Here is a 26,818-nt window from a genome sequence, read left to right as displayed (position 1 = left end):
GTAATATTATTACATGCTCGAAATCTATAAGAAAAGCATCCCTCACAAAAAGTTTGATGTAAATTTGACCATTATTGTCAAAGTTATAGTAGGCCAAAGTTTCCTGGTATTTTCTCCGATCGCCGCTAATCCTGCAACTCCCGATGTTGCTCTTTTTCCTACCTTAAAAAGTTCTAAATTCCGCTTGAATCAGTCACAATTAAAAGGTAACATGGCCCACTTTTTTAAGGTTTTGTTGAAAACAAATCTTATGAAAATTGGTCTATCATTGTCTGGCATCTGGCTGTTTGTCTGTCTGTCATACGCATTTTTCTCAGAACGGGCTGTACCGAATGATACGAAATGGTGCGAACTGTAAACCTCCTCACATTAGGCGAATTAGAACTTAAAGACGAAAAGGCATAATTAAGTTCATCCTAAATCAGGAAGATAGGTTTTAATTATCTTTTTAAACTATCACACCTGTGAAAATCCTTATATAATTAACAAAATTAGGGTAGGTTAAAGTTACTCCTCCCGTGTCATATAACTGCTCACTAAAACATAAAATGTCAGTACAACTACGAACTATATATAAACGGAACCATCGTGTAACCAAATATCCTTATATAAAAAATCAACAAAACCTATGATACTTGAAGCGCTGAGCTCCCAGTTTCCGACTTGTTTAGGTCTCTGGGGACCTGTCAACTTCTTAACCTTAAGCAACTTTTCGTCGCACATGCCAACAAACACCGGAATTTTCTCGTTCCAATTTAGCTGTGCGTTTGCGATTTTTCGGTTGCGGTTGGTTTTGCGTTCAAACCGCGCGTTTGAGGTTGTTTTTTTTTCGTTTGGTTCGTACCTTTCAAAATTGTGTTAATTTAAACTGATTCAAAGATGATTCGGGTCGGCAGTTCGTTTGTAAGGAGTAATGGCCAGTGCAACTATTTAGTTCGACTATTTGCAACCCAGGTATGTAGAGTAGTAATTTTATGGCAATACTGTTGTGCAGATTAGGTAAATTTGCATGCTTCCAGGAAGCAGTTAATACTGGGAAGCTAAAAACCTAAATAAAAATAAAACTAGGTAGCTTGCTCCTACTACAATATTTTTGAATAGTTAGTAAATACGTATTTCGAAAGCTACTTACTTTCTTCCTCAGTACTTAAGCTACTAAATCATTGGGAAGTTTTTCCTGATTTTTAAATAAAACAAATTAAAGGTCTGTAGGGACAGATTATAAAAAGTTGCTTAAAAGCTAAAGATCCGTATGTGGGTAATAAAAGGTAAAGAGAAAAACGTAAAAAGGTCCACATGCAGGTAGGGATAATATAATAACTTTTGGGTTGATGGCCATCAATTATCAATAGTTAGTGGGTGGTGCGGTCCCTGTGTTTGTCAGCGGGTTTTTTGATTAGCCTTGATGCACAATTCCCTCCATCTGTGTTCATCAATTTTGTCGCATCCTTTCGCAATATTTCCAAGCTCTCCCATGCGTCCAAGGTGTGTGGCTTATTCACTTGTCGTACCAGCTCAATATTTGCCCTCGTCACAGAATGCCCCTCCTCTATGACGTGCATCGCAACCGAAGAACGCACCGTGTTGGCTCCTCGTCTTTCTCCCTTCTCTACTTCCTTCAGGTGTTCTTGGAACCTAGTCGTGATGGGGCGTTTTGTCTGGCCAATGTAGACCATCTCACAGTCATTGCAGCTGATCTTGTAAATCCCACTTTTTTCCTCTTCCGTTAATGGGTCCTTTTCGCTCCCTAATTGTCTTTTAAGGGTTGCGTCTCTGCTTGATCCGACCACTTTTATATTGTATTTCCCTAGGAGGGATTTTATCCTATCATATAAAAGTGTTTGGATAATGGTATGCTCACCCATTTTATATCAGCTAGAGTGCTTTCTTGCTCGAACAATGTTGAATGTTGGTTCTTCCATATCTGGTCTTTCTTTCTCTTGATCAGCTTTTCGATTGTTTCGACCGTGTAACCATTCTTGATAGCTGTATCAAGTATGAACATTCTTTCTTTATGGAAGCCATCTTTGTTTAGGAGGTATGTGCAGGGACGGTGCACCATTGAATTAAAAGCAGCCATTTTTTGTGTTGCGGTATGAGCCGAAGTTGCTGGTATCGTTCTTTGGGTTGCCGTTGGCTTCCTGTATATCTCGAATTCGAGTTTTCCGCTATTGTTAATTACTCGTAGGTCCAAAAATGGTAACGTTCCATGCTCTTCTTTTTCTATTGTGAATTGGATCTTCGGGTGTATCCTATTAATTTCTGTTAACGTGTTGTCTACCCTGTCCTTTTCAACTATGGCAAATATATCATCGACATACCTGAACCAAATCCTCGGCATTATCCCCTTTTCTTCGATGATTGTTTCAACGTATGCCATAAACATTTCCGTCACCAGTGGTGACATTGGGTTGCCCATGGAGACTCCCGCTGTGGTTTTATAAAATTTTTATAAAATCCAGAGAGCATTCGAATGTGAGGTAGCTAAGAAGCGAAAAGCGCATAAAATTAAATGGACTCGGCTGACACAAAAGAGAACACAGAAGGAAAACCCCTTGCCTATACTAGCAAACTATGTGGTTAATAAATCATCGATAGAATTTACCCCCAGAGAATTGACAGTTTTGAACAATGGACTAGGGTACGCGCTATCAGCCACAACTAGATTAGACGAAACCATTGTAAAGATCGAAGCAGGAATAAAATGGCTTAGCAGCGAGGCTAAAGAAGAGATTCGAAGTGGGGTATCAAAAATTAGTTTAAAGACAGAAAAGAAAAAACTAAACGAGCATCAGGACGATCTTAAAATGGTCCGTCAACTAAGAGATAAGCCAGTATATTACCTGAAAGCGGACAAAGGTAACAATGTCGTTATAATGGCGAAAACCGACTACGACGACGCAGTATCATTGAAACTCAGAAATGGAAACTTTTTTGAACTGCGTAAGGACCCGATGCCCGAGTCCATCATACGCGTAGATCGATGTCACCTTTCTTGTATACGCGGCGCATGTGACCGCGTTTTTCTCCTCTCCTCTGATTTTCGCAGTTTATTTTGGATAGATGCGATCATGGAATTGATCGCATCCCAATTCTCTTGATGTGCTAGCATTTTTGGCACCACATTTTCTGGTGCCAGCACCTCCCCTAGTGTCTCCTCTAGATTCTTCCTTTCTTCCACAAATCTCGGACAGTGGAAGAATACATGCTCTGGGTCCTCTCCAATTTAAACCTGTGAAGGTATTGGAGATATCCTCCGTACCTCGTGAGAAACTGGGTGAGATTATAATTAATCTCACCGTGTCGTCTCTCCAACCACTCCTTGATGGCAGGAATGAGCCTGTGCGTCCACCGACCCTTTCCCGAGCGATCCCATCGCTCTTGCCATCTATTTATGGATCTTTTCCTTTCAGTCTTCTTCGTCCGCGATGAGGAAGAGGTTGGCTTCGCATTGTATATGTTCGCCATGTCATCTGCCAAGATGTCAATCAGCATCATTCCAGAGATGACGAATGCTGCATCACCTGAGACAGTCCTGAAGGCAGAACATACCCTCAGGGCTGTCCTCCTGTAGACTGAACTCAGTTTGGTAGCATTCCCTGACATCCTCAACGCCTCCCTCCAAACTAGCGTTGCATAGAGCATGATCGAGGTCACCACCCTGGCTATAAGCAACCTAGAGGTATGTCGTGGCCCTCCAACGTTCGGCATCATCCTTACCAGGGCCATACTTGCAGTTGATGATTTGTCGCAAACATACCGCACATGTTGCTTATAGCTGAGCTTCCTGTCTATCACCACCCCCAAGTATTTGATGGTCGCTTGGAAGTGATGATATGATTCCCGATTCTAATACAGGCGTAATTTCTCTTCCGGTGCCTAGTGATGAGGACCGCTTCCGTTTTTTCCTCCGCAAGTATCAGACCAGAGCTCTTCAGCCAACTTTTAACAGCACCGATTGCCTCACTCAGTATAACTCCGCATCTTCGAGATGCTTTGCGACAACAACCAGCGCTATGTCGTCAGCGTAACCGACCACTGTGGCTTCCCCCGGAAGGGGAAGATTAAGTACATCGTTGTACATGATGTTCCACAATAGTGGGCCCAATACGGAGCCCTGCGGGACACCCGCGGAAACAACGTACTCCTGGGGTCCGTCATCGGTGTCATACCAGAGCCTCCTTTCAGTTAAATAACTATCGACGATAGCAGCAAGATAGGCAGGAATACCAATCTTCGCTAAAGATTTCCGTATTAGATTCCAATTGGCCGAACTGAATGCATTTTTCACATCCAGGGTTACTACCACGCAATATTTGCTGGTACTACCCTTTCCGTGAATTGCATCTTCGGCCAAGCCAGTAACCAATTTGATGGTATCAATGGTTGATCTGGCTTTACGGAACCCATACTGCCGATCTGAAAGGCCGCCTTGGCTCTCAACAACCGGGAGCTTTATTGTCTCCTATTCTACCGCAGATATCCAACAGCTCGTCTCTGGTGACTGGCAGAATTGCCGTCACATTCAGAGGTGGTTGGAATGTCTCGGTGCTCTCCTCTTGCTGGGGGAATAACCCCTGGATGATTTTTAGCAAGAGGGTGGGACACGTGATCTGCGGAGATGAACGACCTCTGAATCGTCCCATCACGATTCTGTAGGCATTCCCCCACGGGTTTGTGTTCGCTTCTGAGCAGAATTCCTTAAAGCACTCCCTCTTGCTTCACTGGATGGTGCTTATAGGCGCGCTCTTTTTGCCCCTGTTCGACTCTACCTACCGCCCTCTGAGCCACTCTTCTGGCTCGGTGGCAGGCTGATCGAAGGCCGGTCAGTTCATCATTCCACCAGTAGTTTGGTCTTCTACTGGGGATTGAACACCTTCTAGGCATGGACGCGTCACACGATTTGGCAATGCATTGAGCCAGATGGACGGCTCTTTTCGTAGAGGTGCCTGCTTTATCAGGCTGATCTAACCATACCTCTATGAAGGTCTCCTCATCCAAAGATTTTGCAGACCAGCCTGAAATCTTTCTCGGTTTCGGGCATGATAGCTCTTTGGCCTGTGGCTCGACACATGCCTCAAAGAAGATTGCGTGGTGATCGCTGTGGGTGTAGCGTTCACTGACGCACCAGGGCATACCAGGCGCCAGCGAAGGGCTGACAAAGGTCAGGTCTACAACCGAGCCTGACTCCACTTTCTGGAAGGTGTTTACAGCACCTTCGTTAGCCAAAACTATGTCCATCTGCGCAAAAGCTTCTAATAAACTGCGCCCCTAGCATTTGATTCCCTACTACCCTACTCTAGGGCCCAAGCTTTGAAATCACCAGCAATCACCTTTGGACTACGTCCCCTAGTGTCGAGAACAAGATTATCAAGCATTTGCTCGAATTCAGACAGTGTCAAACTTGGTGGGGCGTTGCAGCTGTATACATATACACCACTTATTTTCGCCCACACAAAGCCACTGGCTGCCTGACTTGCAGTACATTGTATGGCCTGTCGACCGCAAGCCAATGGCCAATTCTTCTTTCTGGCTGGAAGATATGTTTATCCAACCGTGCAAACGCTTCGATTCCCGAGTAAAATTTAGAGCAGCTCGCCTCCTACGCCGATGTACAAACGCATAATCGGACAAAGGGTGCTTCATGTTTTGAACATGTTCATTTCCTCAAAATTTATATGCAGCTTTAAGATAATAAACTTACCTTTCAAGAGATGTTAATAACATAATAATAACAATATTCGTTAGCGCAACAATCCATATTGGATCAGCGCCTTGAAGTGTGTAAGAGCACTTCATTCAAGACCGTAATGGTACACTAGGAGGCAATGTGGTCAGCATTGCGCTCGCCCGAGATTATTACCCTGATTTGACTCAGGTACTGATTCACAGCTGAGTCGACTGGTATCCGACGTTAAATCACGATACAAATTCCACTGCCACCAGTGAGATTTGAACACTCAGCTATCCGGACATCCGGACACAATACATTTTCATTAAACGTTATTATAAAAAATCAAAACACAAGGAATAAGCAAAAAATCAAATCAAAGGAATTATCGGACACACAGACAAATCGGTGCTATCGGTGTTAAAACAAATAACTTTTAAAATACGCCACCTAATAATAAACTTACATAGAGGGGGTAGAATTGTCTGGACCATGGGAAAAAATGTTGCTTTCCACCTGGTCAAGTCCGTCATTAAGTGGATGGCGGACTTAGGAATACCTAGATTCTTAAACCAAATTTTAGTTTAACCTCGGCCGGCTTAGACGTAAATTTTACAAGGCGGTTTTGTCTTCACTATAATTCATACACATGTCGTGCTTTTCAGTTAATATAAGGGAGCAAATACCAATTTGTAACCACTTTGGTCACACTGCTCCCAGGGCAGAGGTGAGGCAGCGCCTGATGAGTTGCCCTTGCCCTGGACGAAACTACAAGTCATATATCCCCTATGTTCCTGAATAGTCGCTCATCTATAACTGACCGAAATTTCTAAAGACACTTTCCCAGTCACCAGACCTGAACTTTATTGTACATGTTTGGGAATAATTGGCACGAGAATTACAATTACTACAGGAGGAGAGCCAGGGTAAAAATCCCACACACTGGTGTGTCCAGATCAGTGTCTTTTGAAGATTTCCACTTCCAAAAAAAAGACAGGCAGTAAATCGATTTTAATAAGGGTTAGTATTATATAAAACCCTTGAGCACCCTTGAGGTCATCGGCGATATTTCAATTCCGTCCTCCAGAAGATTTTGGTATAATTTTTTTTTGAAGGTGCAAAACGCAAGTCATATCGCTTAATCCCTTTAATCGATGAATGTTTTTATAATATTTTCTCCAGATATTTATTTCAGTCAGTCAGGCGAGTTATATGCCGTGGGCCGAAAGTGTTTAAAAAAGAAATGGACTCCAAGTCCCCTGAGAACCGGAATGAATCAAACAAATTATGAATTACTATTTCGGATCTACGATCTAAGTAATACTCTCGCCGAGAAGTTACGTGGCAGGCGTATTTATGATTTTATTGTGCTGATTTAGCGTCTGCGTTTTCTTAAATTTTGGAATGTTGCAAATAATTTCTCACGTCTGTGAGTATGGTGTCGTATTTCTTGGTGTCATACTGTTCCATGCCAGACGTTACCTGATACATAACTCGCGCCGCTTTCTTGAGCCAGTTCGCTTCGAGATCTCGTAGTGAATGGACGTGTTGCGGAGCAGTCCAAGTGTTCTAGGAACGAAAAATTAAAAGGTGACAAAAGTGACGGAAGTGTTAAGCGGAGTGCTCTGTAGAGCAATTAAACAAAGGAAGTATTGTTCTGTTAACAATAGACAGTGGATCTCAATATTATTGAGACACCGTATATTAAAGTATAATTTACATGCGATTGTTTTTTTCAGTTTCCTTTTAGTCAACCGAATTCCTGACATCCACGCAGGACAGGCTTGGGGACAAAATGTCCGCCAAGAGGGCGAAGACCGGGGGCCCCTCTGACGAAGAGGGGGGCCCGAGCTCCCGAGACGAGAATCGAGCAAATCTGCTCGAGATAATTAAAATGCTGAAGGAGGAGATCGCGGAGCTCCGAGCAGAACGTGAAAAATGGCAGGAGAAGGAAAACCTGCAAGCCGGACAGTTCATTGAAGTGGGCGACATCGTGGGATGTGCGTCTGCTTTCGCCGGAGCTGTCTCGGTAGAGCCGACCAACTTAGAAGCCAGCAACATCGTAGCCGGCAACATTGAAGCCAACAAGACCGTAACGAGCAACATCACTGCCGCAACATCGGAGGACGAAGACCCATTCAACTTCGTCACAAGACGTAAGCCAAAAAGGTGTAAGGTTAGTGCCAAAAGTGTTAAAATTAGTGAAAGCACTCCCCAGGCAAATATTATCCCAACCCCCGCTCAGAAACCAAAGAAGCAAAAGATACCGGTAATTACCGGATATTCATTAAATGTTCCTGTCCTGCTAAAGTCCCTTAAGGCAAAAGGGATAAAGGCAACGTTCAAGAACACGAGGGTGGATAAGACCCTCATTTTCGCCGAATCCATCGAGGATCACGGCAAAATCTTCGCTCTCATCAAAGAGCAAGGCTTAAACGCCACAACGAGCACCCCTCAATCCCTGAGGACGCAGTCCCTCATTATTCGAGGATTACATCGGGAAACCGATGCTGTAGAAATTCTTTCGGAGCTCAAAGCTGAGCATTTGTTGCTTAAAATCCGGTCTGCAGCCAACTTCCTGACAAATCAGGACAAAGCTCTACATAAGGGGATTCCTTCTCTCCCAATGAAGTCTCAATCGGGACTTTTTATAGTGACCTTCGAGTCCTCTCAAGAGCTCAACGACGCCTTCAAGGTGAAATACATTCTACACCAGAAGGTTACCTTAGAAAAAATAAGACCGTTTCAATTGTCAAAATTTTGGGCACGTTGCTCAAAATTGTACAATTGTATATCGGTGCGTTGAGTGAACCACAAAACATCCGCGTGGCGACTGCCCACGTCCCTCAAATCTAAAGAAGCACAGCAGACCAAACAGGCAGTAGCACAACTGTCGCAAAGTTAGGCCAAACCAGGAATATCTTACGCCCAAGCCATGAAACAATCACTGCCCCGGGTGGCCCCTGCACCTCCACCTCCAACAAAGTCTCCTCCAAACCAGCCGGCTGCATTCCGTGAATTGGTTGGAGCCCTCACCTCAGCCAGCACGAATTCTTAATTTAATTTCTTAATTTATGGAGTTAAGTATCGTTACTTTTAACTCCGCGTCCCTTGTATCTCACGCCATTTATTGCGTTTCGGAGACCCATCTTAAAAGCAGACATAACGTGGACTTCACCGGATATAATACCATCCGGGACGATAACAACTCTGGCTCTGCCCTATTAATAAAAAAAGATTATGAATTCGAGGAAGTTCCCATAGACAACCTGCTAACCTGTTCCGCCGCGGCGGCTTTCATTAAAACGGCTGGCAATAAACGGATTCTCATTGTCTCCGTTTATATTAGGTGCCAATCTATAAATGAGGAACTGGGCCATGATTTAAAAGTCTTGAGCGATCTCCAGTTGAAATCTAATTACCTTGTCTTTGGAGGCGACTTCAACTCCAGGCACACTCACAGGGGCGACTCGGCCATTAACTGTAATGGGAAAACCCTGCTCAAATGGATCGACGACCCTTTCTCGCCTACCAATCTCGTGATGGTTTTGCCGAGTTCTCCGTCAAGGCCCAGTAGTCAATCTATATTAGACTACTTCCTTCTGTCTATGGAAATGAAGCAAAGCCTTCAGGTAATATCATGTGATACCTTACCAGGCATGTCCGACCATTTCGCGGTCAATCTCAAACTGTCCTTACCTCTTTCTTTGAAAAAGAGAGTAATGACCACAATTAGGTTTTTCGCCCACACTGACTGGGATAAATTCAGGGCTGAGTTAGCACCAAAACTCAACTTGGAAAAGCTCTCAAATAATCGCAATCTGTCGGACAAAGAAATCGACGTGGTTATTAACTTGGCGTCGGACGCTATTGACACTGCTACATGCGGGAAATCTATGCTGATAAAAGTCGATGAGTTTGAATTCAATTCTCTTCCACATGAGATAATGCTCCACTTGAAAGTTAGGCAGATTTGGAGGCGTAATCTCAAGCGCAAATTTCACGAGCACGGGAATAAAATAAATGCGGAATATAAAGCATTAATCTCCCGGATTAACTGTTTCAGTACGCTAATCCGTGGTATGGTGTAGCAAGGAATTGACCCGCAAACTTGCAGACATTAAGCCTGGAGTTAATATGTTCCAAAATATCAACAGGCTAACCGGGAAATACAAAGCAAACTTTGTTCTAACCCAAAACAAAGTGCGAGTTTGCAGTGATGCTGCAAAAACACTTGGGGAATTCTTCGAGCGGTAGCTCAACGCAACACCTCCGAGCAACAGAACGGCTCTCACTAAGACTGTTGATTCAACAGTCAGAGATTTCACTTCTAGGAACTGCTACAGAATCACGTCTTTTTCTGCCCAGAACCCTTCCAACAAGCCTACTGATTCGAACAAATTTCTGAGTTTATCACAACTCACTGCTATTACCTATAACCTTAACGGTAAAAAGTCAGCAGGTCCAGATGGAATTACGAATTTTGTCTTAAAAAATTTTCCAGTAGCCTCCATTAAGTTCCTGCTTGCGGTTTTTAATAACTGCATTAATAATGGCTACCTCCCATTGACCTGGAAAATAGCCAAAATTATAGCCATTCGGAAAGGAGGTGTCTCCTGTCAACCTGGTAACTTCAGACCCATTTCACTTCTATCTAACCTGAGGAAGCTTTTTGAGAGAGCATGGACCATAGGGCTGGTCCAACACTGCAATCTTAACAACATTATTCGAGATCATCAGTTCGGTTTCCGTGCTAAACACGGAACGCAGCACGCCCTGAGCTACCTCCACGATACTGTGGCCGGCAGACTTAATGTCAATAACAAACCCACGGTAGCCTGGGCTCTGGATTTAGAAAAGGCCTTTGATTCCGTTTGGATAAAGGGGCTAATCTATAAACTGATCAAATACGAATTCCCAATCCCGACGATCAGACTTGCCATCAGTTTCTTCGAGGATAGACATTTTTACGTCAGTGTCGGAAATGAGATTTCCGATCTCTTGCCGGTTACTTCTGGGGTGCTGCAGGGATCCATTTCTGGTCCTACTTTATACAACATTTTTACTGCTGATGTCCCCTCCCCTGAGGTTGGTACAGAACTTATGCAATATGCCGACGACACACTCGTCTACTCCTCTAATTTTCGCCCAGACAAGGCAGTTAGCGATATAGAGGATTACTTGGTTGACCTCTGCTACTACTACCAGAGCTGGGGTATTAAAATTAACTCAACCAAGACACAAGTCTGTATCTTCAGGAGGAAATCTAGATACTTGGGATCTAGATCTATCCACAGGAAGGCTAAACGCCTGAAACTGGAAATCGGGAATACAATAGTAAGAGGGTCGAAATCGATCAAATATCTAAGAATCAATTTGAACGAATTCCTAAGATTTAACGACCATGTTAAACTAGCCATTGGCAAAGCAAATGGTGCATTGCGCAAGATCTACTTTGTTCTTCGCAAAAAAGTGGGTCTAAGCACCAAAACTAAGCTGATCCTATATAAGACTCTCATCAGGCCCATCATCTGCTACGGAGCCCCTTCGTGGATCATTTGCTCTTCGAAAGCCATGGATAAATGCATGTCTTTCGAACGCCGTATATTAAGACATGGATTTTCTTTCAATTGGAAGGCTAAGAAGTGCGGCAGGAACGCCATAGTACACCGGCGAGCAAATATAGACCCCATTAGAGAATATATTCCACATTACGGAGCGGTTTTTCAATAAATTTGAAAACCATCCAAACCTAAAAATTAGAAGACTGCATGAGCAGGGCAAAACAATCCCACTAGCGACTTCCCTTAGGCCGTGCCAGATACTGAACCCTGGCCTAAAATCAATAATCCTGTCCCTCTTCGACACACCTTGCCTGGTAGGAGTGCAAAGAGGCTAAGCACTATATGAATATTAAGTGCTATTGTATATAGTAGAATTAAGTATTTATGAAAGCAAATATAAGTAGTAATAAGGTAGATGTAAGTAAGTAAAACAAAACCTTCTCGCGTCATTAGTGCGGACGCAGTTTTGAAAATAGGTTAAGTAATGTTTTACTTAAATACAAAGCCAAGGAACGTTGTAAATTACAGTTTGTTTTTACACAATAAAGTTAATTACAGAGAAGGTCGGGTAGGCCAAACAATGTATAGCCCATTGTAATAATTCTAAGCTAGCTAAGCTAATTCTAAGCTACTTTTAAGTAAAATGTATCAGATGTAAGACACTAATTGGAAATAAATAAAATGAAAATGAAAAATTTCATGAGCGTTCCCTATTACTGTTTTGCCCTTGATTTTCATTGATCGCTTCATGAATTCTCATTACAGATCCATTATAAACCTTTTTCTGTGCGACATCTTGAAAACAAAAATGTTCTTATCTTTGATAGAGCAATTTCAGCATTAATTAATTAAATCCTATTCTTTATTGTTTAAATGAAAATAATTAAAAATTGGTTATATGTACATAATTGTACACATTGTATAATAGATTTCGTTTTAGAACTAAGAATTTTTTCCTCGCATATTTCTTCCAACGATAAAACTAGGAAACTATCGGTTAAGGGGCTATCTTCCGACTTCCGAATTATCTGATTTTTTAGCAGTTAAGCCCAAATAAAGAGATAAGCAACTTTGTCAAACTGACCTTTCCCAACAAATATAGTAGTACAATGCATGACAAATTATTGGGACAAGCAACTTTTCGTCGCACATGCAAACAAACACCGGAATTTTCTCGTTCCAATTTAACCGTGCTTTTGCGATTTTTCGGTTGCGGTTGGTTTTGCGTTTAAACCGCGCGTTTGAGGTTGTTTTTTTTTTTCAAATAAATGTGTTTATTCATGATGACTTGGTGTTCTTTGAAGCGAAAGCTTGTCTGTCTAGATAAGATTCAGGCATATTTGAGAAATAGGATTGTAAAGTTAGTTCCGCTGAGCTGTTCGTTTGGTTCGTACCTTTCAAAATTGTGTTAATTTAAACTGATTCAAAGATGTTTCGGGTCGGCAGTTCCTTTGTAAGGAGTAATGGTCAGTGTAACTATTTAGTTCGACTATTTGCAACCCAGGTATGTAAAGTACTAATTTTATGGCAATACTGTTGTATAGATTAGGTAAACTTGCATCCAAAGTTGCTTCGTGGAAACAGCTGATACTGGGAAGCTGAAAAGCTAATTTTAGCATCATGTCGACTATTAAAATGAGTCACATGTAAATATTTTGTCTGAAGTTACGAATCATTATTGTTGAACCACTTCATCTAATGTGGCCATGAATTTCTAGTTATTTTCAGTATCACACAATATTCGAAACGATAAACTGAAAATCAAAATAGCGAGTTACACAGGCAAATAATTACTTCATTTTATCAGTAACAGATACTAAGTAGGCACGAATGAGTCTATGTAGTATTTGTAGACTAAATGGTGTAAATCGATGAGGCGACTGACCTTATTTATAGAGATTTTTTATAATATTGTTGAAACGAAAGTTGTTCCCAGAAATATTTTATTTTTGAGAAGCTGATTACGTTTTTTTTTTGCAGTGTGACCTATACGACAAGCCTTGATTGTTCATATTCGAGATATTTAAGAATATACTACTATATTATTATCGTTTTTGTAAACAAACAAATATCATTATGATTCACATATGTATAAATGTATATCAATTAGAGACATTAGAGACATTGCTGCGAAAATGTAAAGCTCCTAAAAAGATGCCTTCTTCAGTTTGAATGTTTCTGGGCAATGCTTGAACTAGAAAATCAATCGACGATCACGTATCAAATGAAAGATGTGATGAGGCATTGGAGCAAATCGAGACCAAATTTGGCTCAGTTTCATTACCGTTATATGTTGAACTTATTAAAAGTAGCGCGCGAATTTGTCTTGATGGCCAATTCTTCTCTCTGGCTGGAAGATATGTTTATCAAACCGTGCAAACGCTTCGATTCCCGAATAAAATTTAGGGCAGCCCGCCTCCTACGCCGATGTACAAACGCATAATCGGACAAAGGGTGCTTCATGTTTTGAACATGTTCATTTCCTCAAAATTTATATGCAGCTTTAAGATAATAAACTTACCTTTCAAGAGATGTTAATAACATAATAATAATAATATTCGTTAGCGTAACAATCCATATTGGATCAGCGCCTTGAAGTGTGTAAGAGCACTTCATTCAAGACCGTAATGGTACACTAGGAGGCAATGTGGTCAGCATTGCGCTCGCCCGAGATTATTACCCTGATTTGACTCAGGTACTGATTCACAGCTGAGTCGACTGGTATCCGACGTTAAATCACGGTACAAATTCCACTGCCACCAGTGAGATTTGAACCGCGACCTTCCGTACGACAGCCTTGCGCTCTAACCACTCAGCTATCCGGACATCCGGACACAATACATTTTCATTAAACGTTATTATAAAAAATCAAAACACAAGGAATAAGCAAAAAATCAAATCAAAGGAATTATCGGACACACAGACAAATCGGTGCTATCGGTGTTAAAACAAATAACTTTTAAAATACGCCACCTAATAATAAACTTACATAGAGGGGGTAGAATTGTCTGGACCATGGGAAAAAATGTTGCTTTCCACCTGGTCAAGTCCGTCATTAAGTGGATGGCGGACTTAGGAATACCTAGATTCTTAAACCAAATTTTAGTTTAACCTCGGCCGGCTTAGACGTAAATTTTACAAGGCGGTTTTGTCTTCACTATAATTCATACACATGTCGTGCTTTTCAATCAATATAAGGGAGCAAATACCAATTTGTAACTAGTTTGGTCACACTGCTCCCAGGGCAGAAGTGAGGCAGCGGCTGATGAGTTGCCCTTGCCCTGGACGAAACTACAAGTCATATGTCCCCTACGTTCCTGAATAGTCGCTCATCTATAACTGACCGAAATGTCTAAAGACACTTTCCCAGTCACCAGACCTGAACTTTATTGGACATGTTTGGGAACAATTGGCACGAGAATTAGAGAAATTAAGATTTAAAAATATAGAGCGGTTTAAGGAGGCTATTAAGTAGGAGCGGAATAATATTTCTCCAAAAATTTGATACGAATCTCGTGCGCTCCATAAACCAACGCATAGAAGCAGTGATAAAAGCGAAAGGAAATGCTTCAAAATATTGAAACCCCGTTTTTCAAGCGGTTGTCCGATTATTTGTTTGACATACATGTTTGCTTATGTTTTGTTGTTACGTTTTTTATAGGGATGTTTAATAAAAATATATTATATAATATTATATACTTCTCTTGAAAGGTCTGTTCATTAACTCAAAAGAGCATATAAATTTTGAAAAAAAGTAATAAATTAATTCAAAAAAATGTTGAAAACATGAATCACTCTTTGCCCGATTATGCCTTTGAACCGCTGTACCTATAAAATTTATTCCGTCTTATTTGCCCATTTGTTTTAACAGAATGTTTTGAAGGCCCAAGTAACAAGTTGAGGGTTTTCAATTTGTTCGCGCTGGCTCTGGAGCACCCTCTCAATTTAGCCTTAGCATCAATCAATTGGAATCGCGTATTATCTAACTTAACGTGTGACCAAGCTTTTATTATTTTTCATATTATCCCTTCCGATCTTTTCGCCAGATACGTCAATGCTGCTCCTAAACGTTTGTGCTCATATCCAACTTGGTCCACGGCCGAGATCCATAAAAACCTCCATCAGAAAAATGTCTGGATTTTAAAAGTGCTCCCATCCTTGTTCATTTCAAGTCTAAGAGCATACTTGATGAGCATCGAGGCTTTCCTTGGTTGCGGTGATCTAAAATCGTTTTTGGTCCCGCACTTGCTATTGCGCAAACCATCTCAATCTACCCCGGCTTCTAGCAATTTTGCTGATAACGCTGCCATCTTCTCCTGTCACATACTATACACTGTTTTTACTTCTTCCGTGTTTATTTTCTCGGTCACAAAGGCCTCTAGGTCTTCTAGGTGCAGACTGGTCTGAATCGCAAGACGTACTTCTTCTTATTCTTTCTTTGGTTGTGCTCCTTATTAGTAAGTTTGGCATCAATGTCGAACCTGATTCTGATAGGCATCCGAACCCTTCCTCTGTTAACCAAAAACAATACATCCCCCTTTATGTATAATCTTCAACAAAGGTCACGAGGATTGCTACTTTCCTCATCTTTGGAAAGAGGTTCTTATTACCCCTATCCTTAGAAGCGGATACCTTGGTCTAGCTATGAGTTATCGTTCTATCTCTCCCCCCTTCTCTTGCTTCGAAACCCTCGAGAGATACATCAACGACTGGTTGAGGATGCATTGCGGTCACTTCATAGCGAAAGAGCAGCATGGTTCTTTGTGGAACTCGCTTTAAACTTTCTGGACTCTACCAGCGTTAAATGGCTTAATTCATGCAAGAGGCACATGCTATTTACATGCTCGTTTCGAATCATCCCATCGATCTCCTCCTACCACGTTTGTTGTTTGAGGTGGGGGAGAGGCAAAATCTCTGAGCACCCAGCCCTTAGTGCCTTGTAATCGATTCCCCCGTCTAACGGAATATTCCGGATTCGTATATGTATGCCAGGATTTCCGTTAGTGGATGTGATGCTACCCGCAGTAGTTGTAGCAGATCAGCACCAAAAATCTGATGTCTGATACGTACATAGGCACATACATACATAGGGGCACTCACATAGAAAACGTTCCATGGGCTCCGCTTCTTCATTACATAATGGGCGCGTATCATCTTGGAGAAAACCTATTCTGAACACATGTCCAGCTAGTGAATTCCTCCTTTTTTGCCAGGATAAACTTTGCTGTTTGGTGTGTTTAGCAGCATTAACGCTCAGCTACCTGCCAATATGGGAAGCTTGTTCCCAGCTTTTAATAGCAGTATTGGCCAATGTTAATGAAACCCCAATTCCTCGTTCCGGTCCGGGGGAAATTGAACTCTCTTTTGCTAAAGCATCTGAAATTTCATTTTCCTCTACACCACAATGACCGGGTGCACAGAGTAGTACCACCGTATTGAATCTAGAAACAGAGTTCAATCGATTTCTACATTCGTGAACGATTTTTGAAGAGATCGAAGGACTACTCAAAGCTCTCAATGTAGCTTGATTATCGCTATAGATTGCGATGCGCCTATGATAAACGCTGCTTGATTCATGGTAATTTGAACGATGTCGCAAATACGGTTTTCCAGAATGTGTTCAAAAATTTTCATGGTATGCGACAGTAACCAGATCGGACGGTAATTTAAACACTCTTCTGGACTACCTTTATTTTTAAAGTTTTGTGTAAAACAAAAACTTATAAAAATCGATCTTCTTTCAGTCTCTTTCAGATCTGATTGACGCCAAATTGAACGGTGGACTGTCGTGTCGTGTTGTTCCCAGTGTTGGCCAATCTGTCACGACACGACAGATGTCTGTTTTCGCCTGGGATCTGAATCTCTTGCTCCTCCTCACATTGGCTGCATATCGCCAAAACCACCACCCCATCTTTTTTCAAATTATAGTTTGAGGAGCAGTACCCCGTTAAAAGCCCTACTGGGGTTTTCATGTACTACTTCTTAGGGGACAACACAAATGTCGTTCCAGCGGCCTCGGGTTCTTTCACAAGGATTTTGGACTACCGGAAAGAGTGCAAACTTCCCCACTCGGCTGGGTGATTCCTTGCAAATTCATCCTTCATTGTAGACTTTACAGTGGATGGTTCTGGCTCCACCATTGTGGATCACGATCCTTGGCGGGTCAGTCTGTCAGCTTCCTCATTACCAGCGATTTTTGTGTGCCCTGGTACCCACATCAGAAATGCTTCGTGGAAAGTTCTTGCTTCTGGCTTGATATGCTGTTGCTGTTTAGTGTTGATAACGCTGCCGGACTGTCGGAGCAGATTCGAATGGTGCGCTATTTTTGTCGTAAGTATTCTTCTGCTGCCATTAAAATGGAATATATCGCATAGAATATGGTCGTCATTTTTCGGAGGGGTCAGGTCAGTTTCATAATGGGATTACTCGAGAGCATCCCTGCACCCCATCCCTCTTCCATGATTGACCCATCGGTGAAGATTATTAGGTCTATAATCCCAAAAGATTCCTGGCCTTTATCAACCCTTCTTCTCTTTTGGTGATTACGACAGAGTATGTCTTTTCAAAGACAAATTTGGAAACCATATGATCGGTGGAGATCACAGCTACTGGATGTTTGTCAAGGAAATTCCAGAAGGACGCATGACTATAATTGGCTGCCTTTCCAGACACCAATAGTATCGAGTCCATATGCGTCGTTGGATGCTTTCCGGATCACATCGAAATGAATGAGGGGTAGGTTTAGGATAGCTTCGAGTGGATTACCTGCCGAGTTGCACTTAAGCGGTCACACACCATGTCCGCATACTTGCAGGTGATCATTATGGCTAGATCGCCCACAAAGGCTTTTGCAAAGACCTTCGCATCCTCTAGGAGCGATTGTAACATTGTAACTACTAGGAGCTACAACAGGGGAGAGAGAACCTCTCCCTGTGGGCAGCTCCTGAAACATCCTGCCTCAATAGAATTCTGGCCCAACTAATTAACAGCGGATCGATTCCATGCTGCCTCGCCGCGCTATAAATTGCCGCGAATTCTATAAATGCGCTTTAGGTGTATTGTTTTTCGGACATCGCCTTTTCAATTTTTGCCGTGAGGTCTTGGAATGCTGCTTTCGTGGATATGATTTTCTGGTAGGTGTGTGTGTGTAGTGAAGTGACCACTTAAGAATGTATATATGTTTTATGAACCGATCTATTAGTGTTTTTAGTCCTTTTAGCAGAAAGGACGTTAGACTTCTTTCTTTGGTTTGGGAATGAATATCACTTTCACATCACGCCAATTAATTGGAATATAAACGTGCGCTAGCCATGCACGGTATATATTCCGAATTCGGCGACCCAGGGCATCAATTCCCTCTCTTACTAGAGTAGGAATGATGCCATCTGGACCTACAGACTTGCGTTTATGTGTATGCCCATTTTATTCGCTTTAGTGATACTACTCTGCGTGCGAGATTCCAGCCTCTCGGTTGAGAGCTGTATGCACCTGTCGACCCCAAGATGAGATTTTGGACTTTTCTTTGGAAATGCACTTCAACCAAACGGTTTGCCGTTTCTTCATCGTTTTCTATGTACCTCTCGCTCTGTAAACGTAGATAACCCAGCTTCTGGCCACGATCTTTGACAAGGATCTACTTTTGCTTTAAGGTTGCCTCAAGGGAGTTAGTCTCTTTATACCGATTCCAAACAGCGGCTGAATCAGACTTCAGACCACGATTGAGGGGCACCAATATCGTTCTCCTCTGTTTTGCCAAATCCGAGTCCAACCATGGTGTTTTACCCTTCTTTGGCGTCTTGAGTGGACAGCTTTCTTCAAAAGCTTTTTCTCATCCTAGTTGTTTTTTCAATGCCAGCAATGGATTTGATGCGCCTCCTAGAAATCGTAACTCGGGCGCTCAATTCTATTTTATACATCGCCCAATCTGTCTTCCGTGGATTCTGAAATGGAGTGGTTGGCGGTGGATCCATGTCCATTACGAAATCAATGCGCCTGCGATCCGAAATTATGATATCGTTTGGTACTTTCGACTCTCCAACAGGAACCGCAATGCCAGGGGATGCCACCGTGATATCGATGGCCTCTTGCCTGACTACGTTGAAGAAAGTTGGTTCATTACAATATAACCTTTTAGTCTCGATCGTTTTGCGTTGATGTTGGACCTTCCCCAGCATATGTTGACATCAAATCCTGCTATTACCGCTTGCCTTTACGATACTTTTGACATATTGGATAGCTCTGATAAATGCTCCACTAGGAATTTCTTCTGCGTCATATGGGAAATATACAGAACATAATTGAATCTACTTATCACCCTGTTGACTTTTTATACTTAGTTTACCGTTGACGTGTCATCATTACATTGGTCGTTAATCAGAGTAGCTTGGAGCCAAGGAGCGGGGTCTATCCCTTCCATTGGCATACGACAGGTCAACATGTCGAAAGTTTAAGCTCCTAATTTCCCCACACAAACCATGGTTCTTGTATAAGATATATATATATGTCTTGCAGTTATTGATCCGACGACTGATAATTACAGTCGCCGCTTTAAAATGCTGCAAATTTATTTGAGAAATATGGCACATCATCTACGCTTCAGATGAAGATGTTGCGGACTACACGTCGCCTTCAGTGGTTTCAGGAGCCGACACTTGTAACGTGATGGTTCTAAGCTCATAGTAGAGCCGGCAGCCGGTTTGTTCCCGAACCTTCTTAATATTCGGTCCAGGAAGGCGGTTATAATGGAAAATGTCAGCCTTGTCGGCTCTCTCTTGCTTTGCTGCCTAGCAATATTCAGGTGGAGGTGCTGACACCAAGTTATTTCAAAACCTCGACACCATTAGGTTCATCTTCTGGAAGCCAGGGGGAACACTTTTTGAACGATGGCAGCGCAGGGACCCTTTTCAGGGTAAGTCGCGTACGCTCCCGGACATTGTTGATGGAGGAGCAATACTGCCTGAGCCAGTTTAGCCGTAACATAATGGTGTACACCTACTGTCTCAAAGCGAAGCTTAAGGTCTTGCAAGAATGAGTTTCCTCCTAAGCTGTTCGCACTGCTCGATATCGTAATCGGATGGATTGTTGTCGTCATACAAGATTTATCCATCGGCTTCGATAGCCTTGGCTGCAAATGAAGGCCTAGCCATTTCCGGCTGGGCCCTCTTTACTGTCGTTTGTGACGAAGAGTTGGGATCGTCCGAGGACCGCTGAAGCTTTAGCTTGCCCTTGACCGCAGGTACCCCGAATGGTCCATGGCAACCTTGGTACAGCCCCTGGGTTGTGATTTTCCTGGAGGTGTTTTGCCCGGAGGCTGTTTGCAGGAAGGCTGTTTGCTGACCGAGGACAGATGCTTACTCGTGAGCAAGACTTTAGGCTCAGCGGGTGGCGCCGTTTGAAGTCCAGGGCCAGGAGTGTTGAAGGAGGGGCTCGCTTCGGTTCATCCGTTAAGGACTGGGTCCCAATCCGATTGGTTCTCACTTGAGTAAGTGGAGAATCTGAGTCTAGACTCAGGATCCCCATTGATGAGCTTACGGTTGTCCTTTCACTCAATGGATCGTGACGATTGAGATTTAGTTTTGCCTTTATAAGTTTTCGTTTTTTTATTTTTTCTTAATTGGCTGTGATGACCTTAGTTTTACCGGAGAAAATAAGTCGATCTCGGCAGAGCCTCTTTCCGCAGACAAGGTTAGTTAAAGCTGGGGGCCGCTTGGTACCCAGAATTTATCATTCATGGTTTCATCTTAACTCCTGTGGCTATTCAGCCCTCGGCACGGTAGTCACACCTTGGCTTAGCTTCAGGTGTCACTCTGACTCTCTAGAGGATCTTCCTTACTGAGCTCTCTCACCACGACGAGGTAGGTAATCGTCGAGGGAGTATCGCAGGTTTAACAGTTCATGTATTTTTGAGGGTTTCTTTCGATTATAGATATTCTTGCTTGTGTTTAGTACATTTGATTCTCACAATTGTGGTGGTCAAATAGTCCGCCGGGCCAAAAGCACAGTAAGACAAAATATTACATAGATATGGCTACATATCAATGAATACAGCCAAGGGGCTCCTTTTCGAGTCCCAGTCTAGTTCCGTACCGTTTTTTAAAAAGTAGGATCATCAAATTCTGTTTTTCACCACACGTTAACATTCCAGATAAATGAGAGGCTAAGTTTCACCCAGAACTATAGTCACTTCAGTCTACCTTACAGTTAGATTGCTTGACCCCAGAACAGAAGCTGTGTTCGTAATTGCCGACAATACTAACCAGGACGCATTTCTGGTAAATTGGTTATGTCGTAAGGTTTTCAAAAATGTTTATGTGTGGTATCAAGATATTGGCGTTGTCAACGTGTATTTTATCTACAAGCTAATATTTTTTGTGGTCAAAGGGTAGTATAGGTCCCAGGGTGAAACGTGGATTGATAGCCACGATGGAGCATAAACCCTGGGAAATACCTGCTGAACCAACACCAACAGTTCTACTACCAAACCCTATCTCCATCTCCACATGGTGACCGCTGGGGCTAACAACCCTACACGGAAAACCGATGTTATGGAGCCACGAAAGGAGCCTCGGGCAGGATGGAGTTTACAACGGCGAACCCGACAACGACAACGGATTAACGATTTGCGCATTTTCTCATGGAACGTGTGCTCTCTGTACAGAGATAAAGCTGATGAGCAGCTAGCCGATACCCTGTCCCAATATAGGGCTGATATAACAGCGTTACAAGAGATGCGATGGACAGGGACCGGTTTCCTGGAGAAGAACCGCTACACCATATATTATAGCGGTCATCCAATAAACCATGTGCTCGGAGTAGGTTTCTTAGTCAGCCAAATAATGAAACCTGCTGTTATCGGCTTTGAAAACATAAGCGAACGGCTATGCACTCTGCGATTGCGAGGCACGTTTAGAAATATAAGCCTCATTAACGTTCACGCCCCTACAGAGGAGACTGCAGAGTCGGAAAAGGATACCTTCTACGAGGCAGTAGAATGAACTCTCGAAGCTTGTCTCACATATGATATTAAAATCCTACTTGGGGATTTTAATAGCCAAGTAGGGACGGAGCCCGTATTCAGGCGATATGTTGGCTCCCATAGCTTACACGAATAAATGATAACGGCCTGCGGATTATTCAATTAGTAGGGTCACACGAAATGGTTGTTGAAAGTACTTGGTTTGCGCGGAAAGCGGTCCACAAACATACGTGGGCCTTTCCAGACGGGACCACTTTCAATCAAATTGACCACGTGTTGATCGAACGCCGCCACCTCTCAGCCTTGATGAATGTCAGAACATATAGGGGGGCCAATATAAACTCGGATCACTATCTCGTTGGCATGGTGCTCCGAGTTCGAATAACAATACCACCTAGAATTCCCTCTGACAATTAGGTGAGAGTGAACACTGAAGCCATCCACAACACAACCCTCCGCAACACTTATAAGAGGGAAATGGATGCCGCAATAACTGCAGTCAACAGAGGACCTGGAGATGAAGCATCAACAAATGGTATTCACAATCACCTGAAGAACGTTATCATGGATATGGCCACAAACATACTTGGCCCTAGCCGCAAAAGGAGTCGAAACGGCTGGTTTGACGATGAATGTAAGCTAGCAACGAAACGGAAGAATCCCGCATACCGAGTAATGTTGCATTCTCAAAGAAGGCGGGCATGCGCAGAGACTTATCACGAACTACATCGAGCGGAGAAGCGACTTCACAGACGGAAAGAGGAAGCCTGGGAGAACCAAAAATTCTGTGAACTAGAAAAGTACAGGGAGCAACCGCATTAGGCGCGCAAGTTTTACCAACAAGTCAGCAGGATGAAGCCTTATACACCTCGATGCTCATCCTGCCGAGACAAAGAGGGAAATCTGATTTCCGACAGAATTAGAGCGATGGCTTGAGTACTTTGATGAGCTACTGAACAACCAGAACATCGGCGAGTTGGAGGTCCCGCCAACTGAAGACGACGGACAAATACTGCCACTACCAAGTTTAGGAAGTCCGTGCAATTCATCGGCTAAAAAATCATAAGTCGTCAGGAGCCGATGGAATTACAGCCGAATTGGTTAAATATGGAGGCGATCAGTTACACCAAGTGGTTCATCAACTTGTGCTCAAAGTATGGGACAGCGAATCAATGCCTGACGACTGGCAATGAGGCATTATCTGTCTCATACATAAAAAGGGAGATATCACACAGTGCAGCAATTATAGAGGTATCACGTTGCTGAGTACCATCTATAAGATATTCTCCGCTATCTTGCTAGGCCGCATAGTCCCATACGCCCAGAACAAGACCGTTGTTGATGTCGAATAGTCTTTGGAGTGATCCTGCTGCTTTTATCTGGCCTCGCACATTCGTCAAGGTCAGCCTAGTCAGTCTTATTAATTTCGTCGGGATACCGAATTCTCTCATGGCCGTGTACAGTTTTACCCTGGCTATGCTATCATAGGCGGCTTTAAAGTCGATGAACAGATGGTGTAACTGTTGTCCATATTCCAACAGTTTTTCCATCGCTTGCCGCAGAGAGAAAATGTGGTCTGTTGCTGATTTGCCCGGAGTGAAGCTTCTTTGGTATGGACGATTCCGTAGCCTACACAATGACGAAATCTATGAGCGATACCATGACCGTCCGGTTGTGGATAAAATCCGGCTCAATAGGCTACGGTGGGCGGGTCACTTAATCCGTATGGATGAAGATAGAAAGTCTATAAGGGCAATATCTATGGTAGAAAAAGAAGACGAGGCAGACCCTGCCTAAGATGGAGCGATGGCGTAGGTCAGGACGCCAGACAAATTTTACGGATATCGAATTGGTGGACCTTGGCGCAAAACCGGGATGTCTGGAGTTCCTTATTAAGGCAGGCCCAGACCGGATACCGGTTGTTGCGCCGTTGATGATGATGAATATTTTTTTGGCCGATATGTACTTAGATTCAGCCATCCAGAAACCTTTTACAGTGCCAGTATATAATGTGTACATATCCACAATCAACTGAAACCTAATATTGGAAGGATATTTCAAGAAATGTCGACCCAAATCAAAACTACCAAAAATACCACCGAGGGATATCCTTGTTGTTGATGTCACATGAATTAACAAGATCGCGCAAAGATCAGTTTTAGGTCTGATTTGGGACTTTTGGTATTTGTCAAAGAGCGGAGGGAAGTAACGATGGCAACATACTAAAGAAAAGAAAGGAGCTACTATAAATGCGAACCATAATGATGATACCAACAAGATACAACGAGGATCAGTCGGCATTACTGCACAACCTACAACGAAGGGAAGAAATAAAATGCGTGCTTTTCGAATTGAATTTTGAAATCACTGTCTTCTTTGACATTTACATTGACTAATATTACCAAACATTTCCGCTTAGTCCAGTTGCACGAATTGTATGTACTTCACAGATTAAAATAAAGTATTTTTACAGGTCGCTTCCGCCCCTGTTGCGGAAACACAATTTCAACAAGAGTGGAATATGGCGCTACCATTCGAGAAGCTACCGGGACCATCGCGGCTAACACTGTTAAAAGATATTTTACCTGGAGGTTGCTTGTTCTCGATTCTTCCTTTTATAAATTATATTTGATTAGTTTCCCTTAGGAAAATTTCGAACTCTCGAAATGGCGGAAGTACTGCAACAGTACCGTCATGAGTATGGAGAAATTTATAAAATGCCTGGAATGTTTGGAAAACCTGACATGGCGCTTGTTTTTGATCCAAAAGATTTCGAAGCAATTTATCGTACAGAAGGCGTTTGGCCTGTTCGTTCTGGTTTGGACACCGTCATACATTACAGAAAGAAGGTTCGACCAGATATATTTTTCAGCGGGGGACTGACAATTGAGTATGTTTTTCAACATATGACAAAATATGTATGTTTTTTTTTAAAATGTTTAATTTTATTTGAATTTAATAGGCAAGGAAAAGAATGGGCTGAATTCAGGACAGCCGCGAATCCGGTGATGATGCAACCTAAAATTGTGAAACTATATGTTCCACAAATCGACAAATTTGTGGACGAATTTATGGTTAGGTAAGTTTTTTGTGGTACACTTGGGATGTTTCCTAGTTTCTGGTTCGATGGTGAAATGTATTTAATAAATTATTCGTTATTTTCAGAATGAAGAAAATTCGAGATTCGAGCACATACGAACTACCTGAAAATTTTGAGGAGGAATTGAATAGGTGGTCATTGGAAGCTATTTGCATAATAGCTCTGGATACACGTCTCGGAATTTTGGGAAATTTGGACAAAAATAGTAAAGAACACGAATTTATAAACTCTGTGAAAAGATTCTTTTATTTGCTTACTGTACTCGACTTAAAACCATCTATGTGGAAAGTATTTCCTACTGCAGACTTCAAGGAAATGATGCACGTTTCAGATGTTATAACAAACTTTAGTTACCATCATGTGGATGAAGCTAGGAAACGTCTGGAATCCAACACCAATATGCAAAGTGAGAAAGAACAAAGCGTCCTTGAGAAGCTTATTAAAATCAATCCAAAAGTGGCCACAGTCATGGCTACGGACATGGTCATAGCAGGCGTGGATACAGTAAGTTTCTATGATAAAATCACGGTGACATTGTTCAAAGTTAAATTTTATCTATTTCTTAGACGAGTTCGGCTATCACTAGCGCCTTATACAACCTGGCAAAGAATCCTGATAAGCAAGAAATCCTTCGTAATGAATTACGAAAAATTCTTCCCGAAAAGGACAGTCCTTTGACTCCACAAAACATGTCCAATTTACCATACCTTCGAGCATGCATCAAGGAAGCGATGAGAATCTTACCTGTGGTGAATGGTAACTTCCGCCAGACTGGACAAGATTTAGTTTTGAGGGGTTACAGGATACCTAAAGGTACACCAGTGGCATTGCAATCTGCATTTACTCAAGTGGACGATAAACTATATACAAACGCGAAAAAGTTCATTCCCGAACGATGGCTTAAAAATCAGGAATCTGAGCTTAGTAAGGAAACGAAAAGTGTGAGTCCTTTCACATTTCTTCCATTCGGATTTGGACCAAGAATGTGTATTGGACGGCGCTTTGCCGAACTCGAGATAGAGGTATTTGTTTCGAAGCTTGTCCGGAACTTTTATATTGAATGGGATAGACCAGATTTAAAGTTTAAATCAGCTGCGATAAACACCCCTGATGGAAAGCTTCAATTTAAAATCAAGGATGTGGAAAATTAGATTGAAATGTTGTCATCGTTAACAAAATAGTTTGCTATTTCTTCAAGGCCTTACTCGATATTTTCACTGAGGGGGGCCACAACATATAGCAGGAGTTTAGTAATTTGGGAGATAAAATAAGGCCTGATTTATTTTTATTTGAGCCAGTGATACAACAGTTATTATTATGGTGGATACTAGGGAAATTGTTATTCTTGTAATTAATGCGAGGACGTCAACTTATAAGTCTTCACTGTACCATTGTCATTAGTTTTTGAGATTTGTTTTAGACATTGTTATCCATGTTTTGTTTTTCTAAGAAAAGTTTATATTTTTTCTTTATTTCAAAACTTATCAAAATAAAACAAATGAAATATT

The 26,818-nt window shown here is 42.3% G+C and overlaps 1 protein-coding gene across 2 annotated transcripts; it reads left to right on the top strand.

The window, feature by feature from the left end:
- Positions 1-830: 830 nt before the first annotated feature.
- Positions 831-26,818, top strand: LOC119651775 (probable cytochrome P450 12a5, mitochondrial). 2 transcript variants are annotated; one of them, XM_038055532.1, is made up of 6 exons: positions 831-954; positions 24,684-24,801; positions 24,857-25,100; positions 25,173-25,289; positions 25,376-25,814; positions 25,877-26,818. In XM_038055532.1, exons 1-6 carry the CDS (start codon positions 880-882, stop codon positions 26,459-26,461), a joined length of 1,578 nt encoding a protein of 525 aa, XP_037911460.1. In that variant the 5' UTR covers positions 831-879; the 3' UTR covers positions 26,462-26,818. The 2 variants fall into 2 exon arrangements, with proteins under 2 accessions (XP_037911460.1, XP_037911469.1); XM_038055541.1 differs by lacking the exon at positions 831-954 and adding an exon at positions 12,486-12,739.

The sequence above is a fragment of the Hermetia illucens genome, chromosome 1 (genome assembly GCF_905115235.1).
Source record: "Hermetia illucens chromosome 1, iHerIll2.2.curated.20191125, whole genome shotgun sequence".
Lineage (NCBI taxonomy): Eukaryota > Metazoa > Arthropoda > Insecta > Diptera > Stratiomyidae > Hermetia > Hermetia illucens.
This window is presented reverse-complemented; position numbering and strand designations above follow the sequence as displayed.